General features: G+C 44.4%; 1 protein-coding gene across 2 annotated transcripts; it reads right to left on the reverse strand.

Moving 5' to 3' along the window:
• Window positions 1-1,468: 1,468 nt before the first annotated feature.
• LOC102379683 (acidic mammalian chitinase-like) lies at window positions 1,469-11,218 on the reverse strand. Of its 2 annotated transcripts, none has more exons than XM_014520596.1 (12): window positions 11,144-11,218; window positions 8,980-9,092; window positions 8,738-8,767; window positions 7,638-7,842; window positions 6,470-6,526; window positions 5,326-5,491; window positions 4,865-4,989; window positions 4,459-4,582; window positions 4,180-4,362; window positions 3,070-3,186; window positions 2,674-2,809; window positions 1,469-1,864 (listed from the first exon to the last, which is right to left on the reverse strand). In XM_014520596.1, the coding sequence occupies exons 2-12, from the start codon at window positions 9,038-9,040 to the stop codon at window positions 1,563-1,565; spliced, it is 1,506 nt and encodes a 501-aa protein (XP_014376082.1). In that variant the 5' UTR covers window positions 9,041-9,092; window positions 11,144-11,218; the 3' UTR covers window positions 1,469-1,562. The 2 variants fall into 2 exon arrangements, with proteins under 2 accessions (XP_014376082.1, XP_025061653.1); XM_025205868.1 differs by lacking the exon at window positions 11,144-11,218 and adding an exon at window positions 10,565-10,580.
• Window positions 11,219-15,012: the final 3,794 nt, after the last annotated feature.

Raw genomic sequence — 15,012 nt, forward strand, 5'->3', positions numbered from 1 at the left:
GTCTGAGAACAGAACCCAGGAGTTCTCATTCCTCGTCTCCAGCTTCAGTCTGTGAGTGGGCCCTGCTACAGGAGAGGCAAAGGGTGTAGCATAAGCATGTTTTATATATTAGCCCCCTGTATGTGCTCAACAAGTGTTTAAAATCACATTTTAAGTGGTCATATTTTCCTGCAGTGCTAAAAGGGGACATCTTGCCAGAACTAGGCTCTAAACTGAACCTGCGAGGTATGTGCATGCCTCTATATTCACCTCACTCATTTTTCCTTCCATCCATGCCCCTGCAGATATTCGATGGCATCTGATATACACACAAATAATCCTGTGGGGAAAAAACTTGCTGCTATACAGAGAACCACAGCAGATGCTATGCGTCACTCAATTTAAGTCCCAGCAGCTAAAATAGTGTATAAACCTACACACTTGTCAGAAAGTAATGCGTCAGAACTGGAAAGAGGGTGTTCAATGCTATGTATGCTAGATTTAAGATGTGCATAGGCTTTGTGCTGGTCCTATCAAGCCCATACTAACCTGTCAAGCTTATATTTCCCCTTGCTGCATTAAATAACTGGATCAACAGGATAAATAGGTTGAAGAGTTGTTTCTTTTTTAAAAGACTGGCATTGAAGATTCACACCTCTGAGTGGCTGCACAGAGTAATCTGATTATTACATCCAGTGATCATGTTTGAAAAATAGAGGTGGCTGGTACAAAAATGTCATTTTGTAATGTTTTTTGTTTTTTTTTTAAATAACTAAAAAATGCCTTACCCCAAAAATCTATATCATTAGAAAGCAAATAGACCAGAGAGTATCACCTTCTTGCTGAGAGATGTTTAAAGAACCCTGGTAGACGTGACTGATCCCCCACTGCTTTATAGCTGTTTACCAGTGTCACTCCTACTATCATTCTTCTCATTGATACTTTCCCTGTGAAGTTATATACCATTTAAATCTTTGGAAATGAGAACCAAAGCCCAGCTGTGTCTTTTACGTCTGGGAGGTTTCAGGTGTCTTTGAGAAAGTTAAATTCACCTGTCATGAAATGTGCTCCAAATCACTGATTCTAGCTGCAGTGATTTGTTCTTGGAAGAAAGTTAGAGCTATGGACTACACCTCCCCAATGTGGCCTCACACCAGTTAGAAAGGGAAATAAATCCAACCCTAAGGACGAGGCCTACAAAATTACAGTAGCTAATGAGCAATACTTATACCAGTATCTACAGCTGTAAGAGCATCCATAGAGCTGTGCAAGTACTAATGTGACATGAATCAAACACATACCCTAGGTGAAGCCTACACCTTGGAAAGTGCCCGACCATGCCAGATTTTGCCTAGGTTGAGAGTGTGGTGTATACTTTGTGATGCAACAGCAGAGAAGACATTATGCAAAATGACTATTTCTGTTGCTGTTAAAACAGGGTCACTAATCAAATACCACAAAGAAGAAAGACAACACACATATATGCTCTATCCCTGCCTGCTGGCTTTATTTATAAAGATAGGGGGATTCCAGAGGGACTCGTGAGGTTACCAACGTTGCAACCTTGGGGGCTGGTGTTAATATTAGGGATAGTTGCAGCACTTGCAGATCTCATCATAGACCAGGCTACCTGCACACGTGAAGTGGTAAGAAGTGCCTGCAGCACATTGGTAGAAGGATGCCTGATCTGCAGGGTCAGCATATATGCCATCTTGTTTATCACTGCAAAATGTCTTATCACCAGGATTGACTGTTGGTTTCTCAGGTGTAGGTGGTGGAAGTGTTGTTGTAGGTGAAGAAGGATCAGTTGGATCAGGTGAAACAGTGCCACATGAACCACAGTCATCATCAGGGATGTCTTCATGGCAGTTTAGATCAATTGGCTCTAAAATGAACAATCAATCATTGGTGCTTTAAGAATCACATGTTCAGACAAACCTTAACCACACACATATTCTCCTGTGGCTGTCTGTGGGCAGACTCCTGTTTCACTTAATGCCCCAAATGACAGTTTGCAAGCTGTGCAAGTAGCATTTTTGGTACATACGGGCAGCTTGTGATTCTGTTACCTGTGCAAAGTGGATGTCTAACTGTCTACATGGCTACTGAGCATGTGCAGTAGGCTAGGCAGAGTCTGGGTAGGTACAGTTATGTGAACTTGACCATAAGTCCTGGAAAAACAAGGAAGAGCTCTCCTCTTTGGGCTGAACTGCTGTGCCTTGCATTTCATAGTCAATGAATAAACTGAATGAAAAGGCAGCAGGGAAGATTCTGTGCCACTGGGTCCATGCTAAAGCCCAGGACTCCTTCTCTTCCAGAGCAGCATCCATCCATCCATCCCACTGAGCTATACCTCCTTTAAAATGCTCTCTTCCTCCTGGATACATGCATCACCCCCCACCTTGGCTGCCCAAGGGCCAAGGTCAAAAGAATGGCTGGAAATGGTAGTAGATCATACCTAACCTGTGACCTAGTGGGGTGGTTCAGGAAGTCAGAGATATGCAGGTCCAAACCCACTCTGGGTGACAGGAGGCGTAAGACCTAAGTGAGTGTCTTCACTATTCACCTATTGGGACTAAAACATGTCAAGGCTCTCCTCATTTTTCCTCTCCTCTCCCACACCCAGTCCTGGGTTTTAGCCATGCAGAATTTTGTAACTAGATTGCCCAGAAATCCTTATTCCCGTCTTCTTACCATTCATTTCAAGGAGTCTCTTCAGCTCACTTATCAGAGGATATTTTCCTTCATTGCAGAAAGTGCCCAGGAAATCATCCAAGTCAATTGCCCAGACCATGGCTCCTCCAAAATTGTTATCCTTCAAGTATTGGACCTACCGCAAACATCATAAAACTACTCAAGACAGCCCTCAACTGTGTTCTCCAAGAATTTCAACACAAGAACTGAAATCATTAACTCTGTAGGGAACAAACAAGGTGTAAACCTTATTTGGGGGCATGTGGCATGCAAATAAAGATGGTACATGTCCACATTTTAACAAGAAGAACTAAGATGCATGGGATATAAGCCAAGTGTTTTGCAGTTGCAGAAGCAGTAAAACATACAGGTCACTTTAGAACATTAAAGCCTTACTTTGTGTCGGTAGCTGCAGAGATTGTCAAATCCAACCCACTCATTATCTTTATAGGCATATGGGACTTGCTGGTCACACATCCAACGTACTTGAGCGGTCTTCAGGAAGGTGCAAATCTGACAAAACAGCATTGTTTTAGCATGCACTGGCCCTCATTCAGGAGCCAGAATGCCAAGTCAAAGGAACAGGTCTCCTGTCCTATTTAACCTTCATTGTGCCAATCTGGCAGCATAATTAACCCTGACACTGGAGTACCCACTAGTAATGGACATCTAGACCTACCCACCTCACAAACCCAGCAGTCAGGTGTACTGCCAACAGGACGGGGTATGGCCAGGTCACCGCTATGCTCTTATCAGTCCCCTGCCTTGGAGAACTGCTCATTGATCTCCACAGACGCAAAGAAGAGCAGACCTGTACTAATTTGCATCAGAAACTGCTTTGGACTCAGTAATTCAGAAAAAAGTGGCATAAAGTATTTTGCCTTACTTTCCCTTCAAGACAGGAGCTGAATGCAACTCCTCCAGTTGTGAAGATATAACCCAGTAGCACTATTACAGCATACCACTAGTATGAGTGGGAAGAGAACTCTCTCGCATTATAGATGAAACAAAATCTTAGGCAAGAGACAGATACCCAGCAACCAACATGCTAAATGAAAAAGTGATCAGTGATTGATACACAAGTGAATTACTAAGGCATCTGCTAATGCAGTAAGGTTTAAGCTGGAAAGTTCTATTAGAGTCAACAGGCCTGATTTTCATATACAGAGTAAAGGGATCAGAGCATGCATCTAAACAATAGGCTGAAGCTTGTATAGGCATGCTCGAGCTTCTTTTAAACTAGCTATCCTAAAATCCTGTTATTAGAGTCACCGTGGCAGCCTGGAATCAACCTATCTACCCAGCTTTTGCAGCCCCCATGGAGATCTATGCTGCAGCAGCTACACTCTTCGAAGTACCCAAGTACAGATTTACCCAGGTCTCCTTGCACCCCCAGATTTACACTGATGCATCTTAGATTGACATGAGAATAAGAGCCAAAAAAACACGAGCTGATACCACTTCAAGACCTGGTCCACAAAAATCCTATTTCTTCACGTTTCCTACCTCATAATATGCCCAAAAGCCAGCTTCCCGGGTGTAGGGCCCAGAAGAGCCTGCCCCAGATGCAGGAGCTCCAACACAACGGTCCGTGCCACTGATCCTGAAGGTGCGCCCATAGGTGGGGAAACCCATGATGAGCTTCTCAGGTGGGGCGCCATTGTTCTTCCAGTACTCCATGGCATATTTCTGCAGAGACACAAAAGAAAAGACACTTACACTCATTGCTCATCATCTCATGATCTTCTTGGGGAAGATAGTGGAGTTTACGGTCTACTTCCTTACGCAGTTGAAAAACTTGAAGTCACCCTGGTCCTTGCAGCCTTGATACAAGGGACTGTTGTGTCCTGTGACTGGATCCCAGCCTCCATGGAAATCATAGGTCATCACGCTGATGAAATCCAGGAGCCTGGTATAATTTAAGCAAGAGCAGTGATGAGGAAAGGCACTGCCATCTGGACTAGTCAGTCAACACACAATGAACCATGCAACAATGCTCTCAGATAAGGGGCTGAATCCCTATCATTTTGTGCCTCATGCAGTTACCTGTGCGAGGGGAGTGCGAGTACTATAGATGGGGGTTTAGGCACACACCCATGCGGCTCAGGTGTAAATCATGGCACAAGGGTCAAGGCAGCGAAGCACCCAGCCAATAACATACTACACACAATGTGGTAACCAAGCTACTTACCCCCCTATCTCAGCAATCTCATAGCCAGCATCAATAGTTGCTTTCCCAGCAGATACTGCTGCTGTAATCAATAGACGTGGCTTGTTGGCACTTGCAGCTTCAGCTGTGAAGGCTTCCAGCATTTCCTGATGAGAGAGCATGGTGTTAGTCACTCCAGTTATAAAGTTGTTCCTGTCCAGCTGTAAGTATCTATGTGGAAACATTTCATCTGCTGCCTCTTTTTCACAAGCTCCGTAATCTCCTGACTTTTGCTTCCATGTCTCGGTAGCCCAAAGTCCTTAAACCAGATGTCTTAAACAAATCCTGATACTTTATTTCTACAATTTCTGGTCTCCTGGCACTAAAGATAGACAAGCAGCATGATCACGCAGCACTAGAGCAAGAACAGCTGATGTTCAGCTCCGTGATTATCTGTCTATATGCCATAAAAAAGTAACTGAGAGAGCCCATTCGTTCCTCACTTGAATCAAGATGGTGAAGCGATGCTTGTCTTCAGGGGGGCTGCCTCGGGAACCCGGGTATTCGAAATCCAAGTCGATCCCATCAAACCCAAATTTGCGGAGGTACGCAATCACGGAGTCAATGAAGGTCTTACGATTTGCTTGTGATGCCACCATTTGAGTGAACCTGGGGAAAAGACAATTCTCAGGCAACGGTAGACAAACTCCCCGTCAATGCATACCATTGCAGATTCATCGTTTGCTTTATAAATATGACTGCCTTATCCCATACCACTCTAACTGATATCTATTTCCATGACCCAATAGCCAATAAAGTCAATGGAGGACTCGCACTGACATTAACAGACATTGCAGATGGCCTTATCTGAATTATCACATCATTGTTATATCATTATTTTCTGTTTAATGCTACCACATTCCCATTCAAATTCCCAACTATTGCAGTATCGAGAGCTGTGCAAAAAAAAGAAAAAGATTTTTTTGGTTTACAGGATCTTTCAGGAAAAAAAGAAAGCAAAACAAAAAATTAATCTGAAGCAAAACATTTCATTCTGATTTTGAGCATTTGTTAAGCTTGAAAAAAAATGATAATCACGGGTAAATGTAATCAAAAAGTCACTCCCAATTGGAAAAAAAAAAAAATCAAGACATTGAATGGAAATGAATTGGGATTTTTTTTGTTTTTAAGTGATCAGTTCAGTGAAATTTAAATACATTTCACTAACAAAACCTGCACTTTTCACAGAAAAGGCTTCAAATGAAAAAATTTCCCAGCTCCAGCAACATCAACTTTATCATTTCAATACATCTCCTGTATTTCCATCCTCACCAATCACCTTCCATTTGCATCATGGATAATACTTCATCATGTCACTTATTTCCTAGTTAAGCACCATACCCAATTTTCCCCTGTATTCTCACTAGCCTTACAGCTATCACCAATTTTTAATCAGCTACAACTATTTGCATCCAGTATCCTTCACTACCCTTACAACGATCACTGGCCACCCAGTTTCATGCCTGCTGATGTTAATAGCAAGACTCCCGCTGACTCCAGGGGAGCAGGAGGAGGCTGTATATTGTGAGGCCCCTGGCATCCCCATCATCCTCGTTATTTGGCTGCAGCGAAAAGAAGAGCTCTTACTTTTGAGTGCCAAAGTTCCACCCGCCGATGGCCAGCAGGGTGACCAGCTTGTCATTGCTGTGACACAAGAAAAGAAAACAAAATGAATGGTCAGCAGGAGCAGTCACTTTGTGACGACTGAGCCTCTGCTCAGTTTTGAACATTTTTCAGTTTGAGAAAAATCCATTCACCTCTTCCTGGCTTATCCATCACACTAGTGCCCCAGAACCCTGCCGTGCCAAGCACGGTACTAACCCACAGCAAGAAACAGCCTAAACCTTAAAGAGTTTATGGCCCAAACAAGCAGGATGGATAAAAGATGGAATAGGGGGAGTGTTATGCATGGAAATAGTTTATGCATAATAAACAGTTTATGCATGGAAATAGGAAGCAGAGAAAGAACAAACAACTTTTGCCCCCGAGCCCCCAAGACCTGGAATAGACTCCCTCCAGATGTGGTGCAGGCACCTACTCTGCACTTATTCAAGAAACACTTGGATGTTGATCTTGCTGGGGTCCTTTGACCCCAGCTGACTTTCTGTCCCTGGGGCGGGGGGCTGGACTTGACGATCCTCGAGGTCCCTTCCAGCCCTAATGTCTATGAAACTTCTCAAAGGTCAAAAGGAGTCTGTGGCAAAACCAGGCTTTAAATCCACATCCCTTGGGTTCAAGTTCAACGGCACACGCTCCCCTCCTCCTTGATTCAACAATTGCTTTATGCATTAATCAAAATCTTTAAACCCGAACTTGAATCCAGAGCGTCACATTCCAGCCACAGGGAACATAAATCATCCAAGCCACTATACTGTGACAGAGGGGTTTAAATGCAAGGTATGACAGACCTGCAGATCTGACTAATGCAGATGCACACTTATATTGGTAGCCTGCTGAAGTCAACAAAATTACTTTTGCAAGCAAAGTCTCATCAAAGTTGCAAAATGGGGCCCTTAACGAAAGCACTGCTACATTCTATCTTTTATATAATTTCTGTTCTACAACAAGGAAATCCTTTATTGCATCTCTTCCATTCTTATATCATAACTGATAAAAAAGACTCCTACCTCAATCTCGTCCGACACCACTGCTGTTTGTTTTAGGTTTCATAGTTAGTAGGGTCGGAAGGGACCTGAGCAGATCATCGAGTCTGACCCCCTACCATGGCATGTCTTGTACTTTGGAGAGGACTGACCTTGTCTTTAGTGCTTGAAATGCTGGAAAGAGTCTGTCCTCATCGTTCCATTCATAGGGTGCAATCTTATTTTCATTCATCGTTGCAAAGGCGTACATCAAGTGGGTGCATAAATGGGGGTCCACATTGTTTGGGAAGTACTTGGCAGGTTCTGGCCTATACTGGGCCCAGTTAGTGAAGTAGCACACAAGTTTGTAGGCAGAGCCTAGGAGACAAGTGAATCGGAGCAGTTTGAGAAAGCAATGCCTGTCTCCTGCGTGGTGATCTTGAGAAATCATTGGGGGAGCAATCAGAAGACTGATTCTACTCTCACCAGTGTTCATACTAGTCAGGGGTAATTCCTCTTACACTATTGCAGCTCCATCGGCTTAAGAGGAAGAAAATTCAACCTCTTCCCTCACTCTTCCTGACTATGTACATAGATGCACCAGTTCTCACTAGGAATGGCAGTTTAATTGAACCTCAGAATTCTGTTTATTCAATGTTGCACCCTAAACGGTATTTTTTCCACCGACACAACTATCTCCAAGTCAGTCACCTGCTCCATTAAAGCACCCTCCTGGCAAATATTTCAGGACACCGTTTTTTCCTTAGGTATTACCCAAGGTCAGAGTGTTCCCTTTTCGCAAAGAACAGCTTGAAATTACATATTTGCACTAGACCAAGGGTTTTGCACAAAGGATAATCTTACTTATTTGGAGACTAAGTCTCAGCATAATTAGTAGAGAGGGCCAAGCATTACTAGTTCTGTTCCTCCCTATTCCTTCTTAATGCAGAGCTCTCCCCCACCAAAGCAACTTGCCCATTCTTCAACTCACAGATCATTTATTGCAAAATGAAAGGGAGGGAAGAAAGAAAGGGAGGAGTAAAGTATAAAAAGGAGAACAATTGGATCAGATCTTCAGTTAGTGTGAATGGACATAGCTCACTGGAGCTGACATTGCTAAACTGATTTCCACTAGCTGAAGTTTAGATCCAACGATCCCACCAGTTCGCTTAATTTCCCCCAGGCTTAACTCTCCCATTCTCTCATGGGACAAAGGCTTATTGTCCTGAATATTCATCAGCTCCACAAAGAGAAAAAGATGTTATATTCTTCCCCAGCTGCAACTGCAGCAAAACGGCCAAGCCTGCAAAAGAAAGGGGCATGCATTAGAAATAAACTGGCATAAGGTTTATCAATGCTGAATCAGTCACAGAGTACGTAATTCTACTTTCACATGGAACATGACCCCAAAACACCTGGTACACGTCCTGTTGCAAGCCCTCTCCTGTTCCCAGCCCTGTGAGACCAGCCTTCTAGGGAAGTCTTCACAAGAGAAAAAGTCCAAAAGTTACTCACCGATCCACAGCAGCGCGTTTCTCATCTTTCCTTCCGATAAGATGCCTGCCTGGGGCTCCATGCTGGTTTATATGACAGACGGAAGTCCCCTTATCAGCATGGAACCCACACACCTGCAATAAAGACAACACATCAGCTGTCAAGCTACACACACAAGCAAAATTAAATATACAAATAGCAGAGCCCATTTTTCAAGGGTGGTGACACCCCAAATGCCACCAGTGAGATAAACCCTCTCAGGGCTGGGGGTGGGGAGGGCAGGGAACCACAGCCCCTTCCCCTTGGGCTCATCCCAGGAAATAGAAGGGACCCCTGAAAGCATGCAGTGAGCACCAGTCACAGGCACGCTGCACAGAGGCCAGGAGAATGCCCGGGCACACTTTGATTGAACAAAATTAATAAAAATGAATGGGGGAAAGAAAAAATCACGCCCATCTGGATGCACTGGTGGGGTGGAGAGCACACAGAACATGCCAGGAAAGGTTCAGCAACGGTGTCCTCATCCTCCCTTGCCTTTGGTTAATAACTAGATTTCAGGCTGCTCTAATTCATGGCAACTAGCAATAATCCTAAAGCTCCAATATGGTAGCTTAAAGGATTGGGCCCTCCTTACAAACATTCCCTTTGGCACCCAGGCTGATTTGGCAACAGAAGAAAAAGAAGGATCAATAGAGTAGATACAAGTGTTGGTTCGGGCTCCTGATAGATCCCAACAGCACAGGTGTAAGATGCCAACACATGTGACCTTCAGAGGATGACAAATGACCTATTACGTACAGACTAATTGTTGAAGTAAACCAAGGCTATTCCACAGTAACCCCACCCTGCATGTGTTATAGTGCAATGTGATGAACACTTCTAATATGCTCCCTTTTTTGCTTTTCTTATTTCTCTGGTAAAGAATGAGCCAGAGAACAGTATTGCCAGAACATAAAGGCATTGAATATATTAAGACCACTTAGGTTAAGTACAATCAAAAATCCTGAGGCTGAATCAATTCAATCTTCACAGGTTAGTCTATGGGGTATAGATTGAACCAATAAGCAAGTGAACAGACATACATTGCCCATTCTGGAAATGCAGCCACGTGCCTGCAGTGGCTCAGGCCAGAAGCCAGGGGGGGCTAGAGTATACCGCCCTGCTGGGCTGGAGCAGACAGCTTGGGCCAAAGCTAGCCCGCCCACCCTGCAAAGGGAGGTGCAAAGCATCCTGGGATGCTGGGGACTGAATTTACTTTAATCCAGAGGGCATCTGCAACAGAAGTTCAATAAACTGATTTAACCTGAATCAGTTAAGTCTGATACTACATCCATCCAGGTTTATCGTTAACCAGTTTCAGCCATTTTGAAAGCAGTTTATGTTCACTGAACTTCCGTTGTGTTAGAAATTTGAACTGGTTTCTGATCACTTATGCCAGTTTGTGTGCACCTTCTGTCCCTAGACAAAGAGAAAGCACACACAAGTCGTTAAGAAATAACACTGTTATATATGAGCATCTGGAACTGGTACTTGTAGCACTGGTGAGACATTAAGCCATGGTGTGTCTGACTCCATCATGGGTTTCCACTTTGTTGCTGTAGCATACATTTCAGTTTGAGTTTCTCCCCTCAACATGGAAGCAGACAGCACAGTATGGATACTCTTCACATGAAGGTTCAAGCCAGGGACTGGAATCTGCCCTGTTTTACATATAATGAGAAGACTTCTGAATAAAGGAGTCCCTCCAACAATCTCACATCTCCTTGTGAGGTGCACAGGTATGGTTATACTCTTATAACTAAATGGTGAGCCAAGAGACAGAAGGTTGCTGGGCAGATTCAGACAGGGGCAATGCTAAGAGTGGAAGCCAAAGGTCTTAACTCTTTGGCTCTTACTGCCGAGCAAGCCCCAATTCCCAGAAAAGCAAGTAACAGCACAAGTGATTGTTGCAAGTTAGCTTGTGCAGTATTCTGCTGTTTAGGACAACTTTAAGCCTCTGGCTTACAAACAAATACATCTCCTAGGTACTGAACCCAGCTCTCACTAGTCCTAAAATTGTGATTTAACCATTGAACTATTCTTTTCCTCAGAGACTGACGTGAAGAATGCATGAGTCATTGCCGCACATTCATAAACCTACCCAGCCACTAACATTTTTCTTAGATGCTCTTTTGTATTAGCTCACCTTCAGAAAGGTCTTCAACTCATTTGTCAAAAAAAAAGCAGAATTTTTTCCCCCCCAGGAAACACTACTGAAATCACCCAAATCAGCTACTGTGCTGGGCACTGACTTTTAAGCAAAGGACCTCTGGCTTCCCAGGTGTGATCCATCTGGATCTGAAGGGAGGGGCAGTGCATGAGCCTAACAAATAGGAAGAGGGAGCAAAAAGCTAGATATTTGTAAGTCTAAGGGAGCAGGACAGCTAAACAGAGGATGATTGGGGCCCTTGAAAAGAGCTGTAGGGATTTCTAGAGGAAATGAAGAGTTGGAGAAGCAACAACAGCAGTAGAGGGGTTTATCTGGAGTCTTCCCTGAGCTGGATAACAGCTGGCTTGATAACTTCCCCATGGTGGAAAGCTGGAAATCTAGGAGCAGGAGGGAGTTTATCTGTGGGTTTCTTCTGGGCTGGAGATGCAGGAATGGAGGAGGGCTTTTAAAGGTACTAATGTGCCTTTCTAGCCCAATGGTATTTATAGGCTCTCTATTAGACTTTATTAAACACTCTAAGTAGTATTTTAAATGGAGCTTTACTTTAAAACAGTCCTTGGGGCAGAGGTTGGAGCTAAGGTTTCCTTTCCCAGATGAATGACTGACACAGGGATACATAGCCTTGGGTTTCCATGTGATGGGCATGGTGCTGCTCCATCCTGCCAAGATGGCAGTTCTGGCCACTCGCAGAAGTAGAATCAAAGCTTCCTAAATCCTGGGGAACTTCAGTAGCAAACCAAGAAATAGATGCCATTGCGTGCAAGTACTTTTAAGGGGCCTTAGGGTTGGAGGGTGGTCTGAGGTCCAGGCACTTGGACCTGGGTGTTTGGGGGGGGGGTTCTCTTGAATCTGACAGCAAACACTGAAGAGCTAGGGCTTTAAAAGTGTTTAAGCCTCTAATTCTCAATGAAGTAAGATTCAGGTTTCCAAACTCACCCTCCCAGAAGTAGCTCTAACTTGTAAAAGTTGGGACAAAATCAACTCTGGTTTGAACCACTAAAACTTGATTTGCTTTGGTTTGATACATTTGCTCTGGGTTTACACCAGTGTAACACAAGGCAGAACCCAATCAAAAGGTTTCCATTGCAGTGCTCATGTGAAGAAAGAGCCCAATTTTGCAACCCTATGTTATCCTGGGGGTTTCTTCCATGACACTAATAAGCCCCTTGGCTCTGAGGCTTCTCAGATCTCCATCAGTTAAGAGCAAGATTATGATTTGGGGGGGTTGTTACCAGTAACCCATGTCATTTCCCACTAACAGATGTTGGTTAGTTGTCAACTAATTGGCACAGCAGCCTGGCTCCTAACTCCAAATGAATGTACTGAATGCATATTCTGGGGTAAAAACTGATCGATGCTGCTTCTCTTTGAACTGCATAATAAAGGCAAGACAAGGAGGGGAATTGAACAAGAGCATAAGACCAAAAAGAACCTCCAGGATCATCCGGTCCATTCCCTTGCTATTACAGACAACCCCATCATATTGTTCCTTACATGAGTCTAATCAGACCTGATGGCGTTAGAGCTTTGTAGCTATCACGCGATAGGGTTCCAAGGACTAAATGCAATTAATCTTGCTGGAGACTGCAAACAACTCTGGGGAGACCGCACGCACTTCACTCAGAATAGTTACCCAGGCCTCTGCCTCCACATCCTTTCTTATTCCTCCATTTGCAAGAGAGAGGAGGTTCTGAAAAGGATGAAGCTGATGGTTTGGTAATCTTTCTGGTATGGTTGCTCGAAGCGGGAGGTGTGGTCTCATGTTTAGAACACAAGGATGAGGGATCACAAACCTTGGGTCCAATTCCCAGCTCTTCATGTGTGTACAGATAATGATAGGATAATGATACTAATGATCTACAGCTGACAAGCCCAGTGTAAGGTCCAGCTAATACCAGTACTGTTGGGTCTTTATCTTTCACCTGGGACCTGAGAAACCTTCCCAACAAAAGCTGTCAAACCCAGCATATTCTCACCAAAATTTCTGTTTTCAATTGCCAGTCTTTTCCAATTACAGGTTTCAATCCAAAAGTCCCAATTGATTCTCCTTGCCCTCTTGCCTCCCTGGGCTGTTGTGGGGAAGGGAGCAGCTGCATACAGGGGTCACACTCACCGTTGCCAACTCTCATGATTTTTGGTGTTGTTTTTAGAGTCTGCACTTCAGGAATGTGACAATCTTGGGTCTTTTTAATATATATAAAAATAAAGAGCTATATTTTATATATATAAAAGAAAGAGCTACAGTCGTCACATTTCCTAAGCATAGACTATTATGCCAAAAATCATGAGCTGGCAAGGCTGATTGTGGATCATTTCAGAGGATGACACTTAACCCAAACTTCAGTTGTATTCCCGCATGGGATCTGCTCACACATGAGCGCAAGAGCCTTTCACTCTCTTTTGCACATCAACCAAAGGGTTTGCAGAGCAACAGGCTCTTGCCTATTGTCAGACACTAAGTGACAGAAAATACCAAAGGGCTTGAGTCCCAGCTGCGTTACTTCCGTTCACTTGGAACCGCTGGCACGACCTCACTGTAAAATTGGAATAATGCAGCAGTGAAGCAGACCCCAGGCTCAGCCCATGCTATTTGCAGGGAGACAGCCAGGTTAGCATGGAGAAGACACCACTGCTACATGCAAGGCCTGGCTTTCCTACAAAAAAGGGGAGGGGTAATTGTTGTTAAACACTACTTTCCAGCTCAGAAAGTGGCAGCATTCCAGGACTGGCCTCATCAGTGTCCTTATTACTGGAAAAATGGTGGGTACCGAGGAAGAGGCTGAATGCAAATAACCAAGGGAAACGGGTCCTCAACAGCCAGACATGCCTCCAGTCCCAAAGCATGTTCCAAATTCACCTCTCAACACTGCTGTCGAAGATAAAATTTTATTACGAACTTAAAAATAACTACTTTTCACTCCACTTTTTTAAAAAAAACAAGGATCTTTATCATCCAAAAAAGCCTAATCCAAAACCAACCAAAAATAGAAATTTTATAAATATACAGTGTCTGTATGTACATACATTATACACAACAATGCCCGACAGGGCTGAGGCTGGCACAGACAGGGCTCTTTCAGTAGAGATGGGATGGGAAGGAGAAAGGTGACCTTGGTTCCTGCTGGTGGACCAGATCCAGAGATTTTACCTGGCAGTACAGGTGGTATGTCAGTCCCAATCCTTGTCCACCTGAAGTCAAGAGCAAACCAGAAGTTCGCTTTGGAAACCAATCTCATTCAGGGGTCCACACTGAATTCTCATTCAGGGACTGTTAGGTAGAGATGTGACATCAGTATTAGCTATAACAGGCTACAGTCGGACCTTGACAGGTTACAAGGATGGGCGGAGGAGAACAGGATGGGGTTCAACACAGACAAGTGCAAGGTGATGCACCTGGGGAGGAACAACCGGCACCATACCTACAGGCTGGGGAACTCCGCTCTTGTCAACACGGAGGTGGAAAAGGATCTTGGAGTCATTATTGACTCCAAGATGAACATGGCTCGGCAGTGTGGGGAGGCGGCTAGGAAGGCCAACTGTACCTTGTCGTGCATCCACAGATGCATTTCAAGCAGGACCAAGGAGGTGATCCTCCCCCTCTATGCGGCACTGGTCAGGCCGCAGCTGGAGTACTGCATCCAGTACTGGGAGCCGCACTTTAAGAGGGATGTGGACAGCATGGAGAGGGTCCAGAGGAGGGCCACTCGCATGATCAAGGGACAGCAGGGCAGGTCCTATGAGGCAAGGTTACGGGACCTGAACCTGTTCAGGCTCCAGAAGAGAAGGCTGAGGGGGGATCTTGTGGACTGCTATAAACTAGGCAGGGTGGTTCAACAGGCACTGGG

This window comes from Alligator sinensis, unplaced genomic scaffold, assembly GCF_000455745.1.
Source record: "Alligator sinensis unplaced genomic scaffold, ASM45574v1 scaffold872_2, whole genome shotgun sequence".
In the NCBI taxonomy this organism is placed as follows: Eukaryota; Metazoa; Chordata; order Crocodylia; family Alligatoridae; genus Alligator; species Alligator sinensis.